Below are 7,217 nucleotides of genomic sequence, written 5' to 3' on the forward strand. Positions count from 1 at the left end.
CTTGCAGATGTATCTGGCATCATGATGCTGCCAATTATCATCAACATATACGCTCTAGCGTATTGTTGAATAACCTGATCGGTGGCATCATGAGGCAAATGGCGAAAAGTGTTATTCAGCCAAGACAACTTTATTCTGTTCCCCCTGACATTGTTCTCAGGAGGAACATCTCGTAGTAGTTGATGACAAAAAACTGTCAGAGGACCACTACTGATGCCAGTGACCACATGTCCTTCAATGGGAAGCTGCAGTTGTAATGCAACGTCTTCCAATCTTATAGTACTTTCACCAAGAGGCAAGTGGAAAGTATGAGTCTTGACTCTCCACCTCTCAACCAAAGAAGTTACTAGCTGGTGATTTATTTCCATATTTGATGCTTTCAAAATATGGATAAACCCTGCTGCCTGTAGAATATTCATGATTCTTTCATCAAGTTCGTTAACATGCTTTGCTATCCAAATTGCATGTCTTCGAGGGCAAATAACTCGTTCATTGCCTTCCCAAATTGACTTGACAATGTGTTTATCTTGTAGACGTAGAAGGGACATTTCAACAGGAAGTTGACGGGCAGAAGCCATATTGAATTTTCTAGGTGAAACTGGGATATCAAAGCAATGACAAAGGGTTAAGTTCTTTGGCTATTGGAACTCACAATTCAAAAGGGTAGACGGTGGGAGAAATGAAAAGACCCTCCACATATTTAACTACAACCATTGATGCCCAAAGAATCTTCAAAGTCACGTGGTTGAGGACATGGAAATTACAATTCAAACTTTGTAATGAGTGGTCTTCATGAAAGAATCTTCAAACCTGCAAATATTAAAGGGAGGCATGTGATTGAATAGGAGGAGAATAAGACGAATCTTGAAGGTGAAATCTGCACCAAATTTAGGCATGCAAATGAATAGGAAAGTTGAATAGCATGACTAATGTTGGTGGTCAGAGGCTAAGGTGTAGAGTGCATGTGTAGAAGGTAATCACACCTACCACCTAATTTTAATGAATTGCAATAAATATTTTTTCCATAAAATAAAATGTAAAAATATGTAATGAATTTTAATAAATAAAATGTATTTAATGAATTTTATTGAATTGTAAAAATATTTTCCAATATTGAAGATTTTATTAGAGTTAAAAAAATAATTTTTTAAATTGTGAAAATTTTAGAAATAGGATTTTAAATAAAAAAAATGAAAAAAAGGGAAGTTGTGGGGAGGGGGCACGACTTCAATCAGTGAAGTCGTGTACCCCCTACAAGACTTCAACCATTGAAGTCGTGTACGGGGTACACGACTTCACCTATTGAAGTCGTGCCCCCTCCCCACAACTTCCCTTTTTTCATTTTTTTTATTTAAATCCTATTTGTAAATTTTTCCTATTTCAGATTTTAATTATTTATAAACTATATTATTTTTATACATCTAAATACTACATTATTTATTTTTTAACAACAATAAAATAAATTATTTTCTCAATATCTATAAGTAATAAAAATACGTGTCATGAAAAGCTTATGATATCAGACCACACTACAAATGACTTTATACGGAATGAAATAAATGTAATACTATACATACCTTATAATTGCATGGAAGTCTATATACATATATGACAGTGCTATATTGACAGTGTTATATTATTGTTCAGTACTTCTATTTTAGACTGTAACACCCACTTATCAGTACTTCCTATTTTAGACTGTAACAACCCGTTACCAGTTATCAAAAGTAACCTTCCCCTCCCCACAACTTCTATATATATCTATATATCAGTTTTTAACAAATCCATCTTCGCATCCAAACTGCACGCCCAAGAGCTCTCCTTCTACTTCAATCTTACATATTCTCCCAAACATCTATAACATTATGGCATCAGGGAACTTTCCAGCATCTTCATCATCGCAATTCATCGACGAACAACCTTTGATATTAGATAACGTTGATCACTTCAGCACCGATGATGAGTTAGACAACATACTTGAACATGACAACAACGACGACCACATCACACAATCATCTGCACATGTCGTTGCAGAGTTGAATGAACGTATGCAGTTCCAGTCAAAGGACGAAACTATTGCTGCAATCAAACATTATCACATAACCAACGGTTATAAATACAACATCGTTGAATAGAAGCCCAACATTTATGTTATTCGTTGTGTGGAATATCACAACGGTTGTCAATGGCGTTTGATGGCAGCTTATAGCAAAGTCCGTAAATATTGGGAAATCAAAAATATAGACGGACAACATTCGTGTTTCTCAACAATACTATCTGAAGATCATACAAATCTTGATAGTATACTCACATTGCCGCGATCATATCAAATTCAATCCGGACAAACCCATCCATTCCAATCAAGAGTTTGATTGCAGATATTAAAGGTCGATTCTGATATTCTGTGTCATAAAGAAAAGCTTGGATCGCTAAACAAAAGGCTCTTGCTATGGAGTTTGGAGAGTGGGAGGACTCTTATAACCACATGCCGAGGTGGTTGCATGCCGTCAAGGAAGCAAACCCATTTACAATTTTACAATGCACTAGTTCTCCAGTGCAGATTGATGGACAAACCGACAATAATTGCTATATTATGGAAAGAGTTTTCTGGTCTTTCGGTCCTTTCATACAAGGATTCAAATATTGTAAACCCATTCTCCAAGTTGATGGTACATTTCTAACGAGTAAATATCATAGAACTTTGCTGACCGCCATAGCTCAAGATGTCAATAGAAATCTTTTCCCATTGGCCTTTGCCATTGTAGGAGGTGAGACAAAAGAGGCCTTGATATGGTTCTTTCAACTACTTCGAGAACATGTTTGCCATCAACAAAATATTTGCATCATCATTGATAGAGGAAAGGGTATCCTATCGGCCTTGATATCGGAAGAAGTTGGTTGGGAACAAGATGGTTTGAACTCTGTTTATTGCATACGTCATCTAGCATCCAACTTCAACAACAAATTCAAAAATCACGACCTCAAAAAACAATTCATCAATTTAGGTACTACTACAAACATTCTTCATACATTTTTACTTTTATAATTTTGTTAACATTATTCTTTAATTTATTTATTCATTACGTCATTACAGCTTACAAGGTCAAGCAACCAACTGTGACGGCAAAACTTGCTGCATTGAGAAACCAATACCCACAACAAGTTGATTGGATAGATAAAATCCCATTACAAAAATGGTCTCAGGCTTTTGATGGAGGGAGAAGATATGGACATATGACGACTAATTTTGCTGAGTGCACCAACTCCATTTTAAAGGGAGCACGTTCATTACCAATATGTGCTCTCATCAGAACAACATTTGAGAGGACACAATCATGGTTTGTTGAACGCGTATTAAAGGCGAACTGTATGCTACAAGCAGGACACCAATTTCCTGAACAAATCGCCGACATCATTAGGAAAAATTAACAACAATCCGCATTTTATCATGTTCATCGCTACAATAGTGAAAATTCTGAATTTGATGTTCAGGAAGTTTCAACACCTCACCACTACCGCCCTGTTCCACTTTCCTACAAGGTCAGCCTAAATGAATGGTGGTGTGATTGTGGTCACTTCCAGGCTACTCGTCTCCCATGTCATCATGTCATTCATGTTTGTGCATTTTCGCATATCCCACTAACCCAAGTAATCGATCTAGTGTAGTCTTAACAACATTTCCAAGGCATACGAACTACAATTTCACCCTATCCAAAATCAAGATTATTGGTCTGCGTATACAGGTCCAAACTTCATACCAGATCCTAAAATGTGACGCAAGGCATCCGGAAGACCATCTTCAAATAGGCTTCATAATGAAATGGATCAATCCAATCCAGATAAGCCAAAAAAATGCTCTTACTACCGCAACGAAGGTCATCATAGGGGAAATTGTCCCTTTCATCATTAGTTTTTTCTTAATCTTACCCAATTGTAATCAAATCGATTATTGATATATTACTATTAATATTTATTTTCTCTTTTCGTATAACACAACCAATACATAACATATGTAAAATGCAAAATCATTTTCAAAAACCAACTAAAAACACACTGGTAATCGATTACAAGTACATCGTAATCGCTTACCAAAGTGGTTCTTGGACCACAAAAACACTGGTAATCGATTATAGAAGTCTCGTAATCGATTACTAGTACGTTTTCTGCCTACTCATTTGAAGTCGTGTAGGGGGGTCACGATTTCAACACTCTGTAATCGATTACCAGTACATTGTAATCGATTACAGCACCCAGAAGTCGTTTTTAGGTTGCACGACTTCAACACTGTACAAATGAACAGTGTGAAGTCGTGTAGGGGGGGCACGACTTCTTCATTTGAAGTCGTTTTGGGCCCCCACTACTTCACTTTGGGTCAAAATTTGCCCATTTTGGTAATATTGAAGGCATATTTGCCTAGTTTGGTGCAAAAATCGAATAACCATATATTCTCAACATCCAAAATGAAACCAAACAATGTATGCATTTACAACAACCCCAATTTTCGAAACATCCATGCTTAACCCTCCTTCATACAACCCAACACATAGAAACACAAATATTACAAGGAACATATAAGCATCATCATTTAACAATAACACCCACCCATCATACACCATTTTATATTCCAAAGTTACACCCCTTACCTTCATTCCACACTAGCTTCCAAGATTCTTTGGCTTGTTTCCTTCACTAAACTCCAAGCCTTCACTCCTCTAAGCTTCCTTCAAGTCATGTCCAAAAATCCAAGCACTAGAGTGACTTCCACTTTTGCTCTCAAAAGTGCCTCTCCAACTCCCTCCCACGGTTTTTCGGAATATACCCCATGATGGAGACTAGTCCCAGCTGGAAACAAGTAGGCAGAAGCTCCAAACCGAAAGAGACCAGCAGTGACTGAAGGTGCAGCGGATTGATGAAACAGTGTAGTGGTTTGAAGTGTTTTAATGGAGAAAAGGTGTATGGGTGAAGCCTCACAGCTCAGATGGCCTTCCTACAGAGGAAGGAAGCTTGAGGAAGGAAGAAAAAGTAGTAAATCAAAGGTGACTTAAGAGCACAAAAGCTGGAAAGCAAATTCTGCAGCATATCCTTAAGCTCAAAAGTGAGAAAATACAAAGAAGAGGGCCTCTTATTTATAGGTGAAGAGGAGCCTAATTTCTGATTTAATTCCCTCATAAATTCAAATTCTTTAGCATAGGAGGCACGTCCATTTTGATCCAGCAAGGTCCATGCCTCATTCTAGCTCAGCCAGCAAGGTGCATGATTCATTCCAAATCAGCCAAGTCACATGGATTGGTCTTCTCTCGGCTGAAAAATGTTTGTGCATTTCCATTCCGCAAGCACTTCCCCTTTTGGCTCCTTTGCTTTCCTTTATTGATTTAACTTCTTGGATGGCTCAATCATGGTCTACAAGCTTTATTAGTCGCTACAAAACAATGTATAAGTGCTTTATTTAAGAAAAGAATGATTTTTATAAGTAACATTCCATAGAATTAAAATGTTAGGTGATCCTTCTTCTTCTTGAATCTTCCTTGCCATGGCTCTAGTAAGAGGTCCAATGTGATTCCTTGATGGTCTGCCATCAGACCCTCCCTTTTGAAAAGGATCTGTCCTCATATCTACTTCATCCTGTTGATCATCTCCTATGAAAGGAATTAAATCGTAGATGTTAAAAGTAGGTCTGACACCATAACTTTCAGTAAGGTCTAATATGTATGCATTATCATTTATCCTTTTGACCACTTTGAAAGGACCATCTCCTCTTGGACTAAGTTTGGACTTTCGTTGAGAGGGAAATCTTTCCTTTCTCAAATGAAGCCAAACTAAGTCTCCTTCTTCAAAAACTATTTTCTTTCTCCCTTTGTTGTTATACTCTGCATATTTGTGGGTTTCTTTTTCAACTTGGGTTTTAGCTTTCTCATGTAATTTCTTGATAAACTCTGCTTTAGATACACCTTCTTTATGAAGAAAATAAGATGATTCTGGAAGAGGTAGTAAATCAAGAGGTGTAATAGAGTTAAAACCGTAAACAACCTCAAAAGGAGAAAGATTAGTAGTCTTGTGAACTACTCTATTATAAGAAAATTCAATATGAGGTAGATGATCATCCCAACTTTTATTATTACCTCTTAATATTACCCTTAACAAAGTAGATAGAGATATATTTACTACTCCAGTTTTCCCATCAGTTAGTGGGTGACATGTGGTAGAAAATAGAAGTTTAGTTCCCAACTTTTCCCATAAAGTTTTCCAAAAATGGCTTAGGAACTTAACATCTCTATCAGACACTATGGTTTTGGGTAAGCCATGCCATCTCACTATTTCTTTGAAGAAGAGTCTAGATATATAGCTAGCATCATCTACTTTGTGGCAGGGTATAAAATGTGCCATTTTACTAAAATGATCTACTACCACAAATATAGAATCATACCCCTTTTGAGTTCTTGGCAATCCTAGAACAAAATCCATGCTTATGTCCTCCCAAGGGGTATTAGCTATGGGAAGAGGTGTATAGAGTCCATGAGGCATAATTTTTGACTTAGCTTGTAAACAAGCTATGCATTTAGAACAATGTCTTTGAACATCTACTCTATGTGTGGCCAATAGAATTTACATTTCAAAATGTTTAGAGTTTTATCAACTCCATCATGGCGCATGAGTCCTCCTCCATGACTCTCTCTGATAAGAAGTTTACTAATGGATCCTTGGGGTATACAAAGTTTTCCTTTATTAAAAAGATAACCCTCAGAAAGATAGAATCCATCAAAAGGCTTCTTGAGACATGAAGAATAAGTGGATGCAAATGTTTCATCATTTTCATATAGTTCTCTTATATCATCAAATCCTAATATTTGTGAGCCTAGGGTTACTAATAAGTTACTAATAATGCATGTCTTCTAGATAAAGCATCTGCAACAACATTAGTATTTCCCTTTTTGTGTTTGATGACATAAGGAAATTGCTTCAGGTATTCCACCCACTTAGCATGTCTTTTGTTTAGCTTTGCTTGCCCTTTAATATACTTGAGAGATTCATGGTCAGTATGTATGATGAATTCTCGAATTACTAAATAATGCTCCCAAGTTTTTAAAGCTCTAATGAGGGCATATACTCTTTATCATAGGTAGGATAGTTTAAAGTAGGCCCCTAAGTTTTTCACTAAAGTAGGCTACGGGATGACCTTCTTGAATTAAAACAGCTCCTATCCCTATCCTAGATGCATC

At 36.8% G+C, this 7,217-nt stretch overlaps 1 protein-coding gene across 1 annotated transcript; it reads left to right on the forward strand.

The window, feature by feature from the left end:
• Positions 1-1,865: 1,865 nt before the first annotated feature.
• LOC124831335 (uncharacterized) lies at positions 1,866-3,429 on the forward strand. The gene is given in 4 exon segments (XM_088107700.1): positions 1,866-2,109; positions 2,203-2,213; positions 2,303-3,005; positions 3,095-3,429. Coding segments are annotated over 4 exon segments (1,293 nt in total).
• The last annotated feature ends 3,788 nt before the right edge of the window (positions 3,430-7,217 follow it).

The sequence above is a fragment of the Vigna umbellata genome, chromosome 2, assembly GCF_029865625.1.
Source record: "Vigna umbellata cultivar VRB3 chromosome 2, Vumbellata_1.0, whole genome shotgun sequence".
NCBI classification, from domain to species: Eukaryota; Viridiplantae; Streptophyta; class Magnoliopsida; order Fabales; family Fabaceae; genus Vigna; species Vigna umbellata.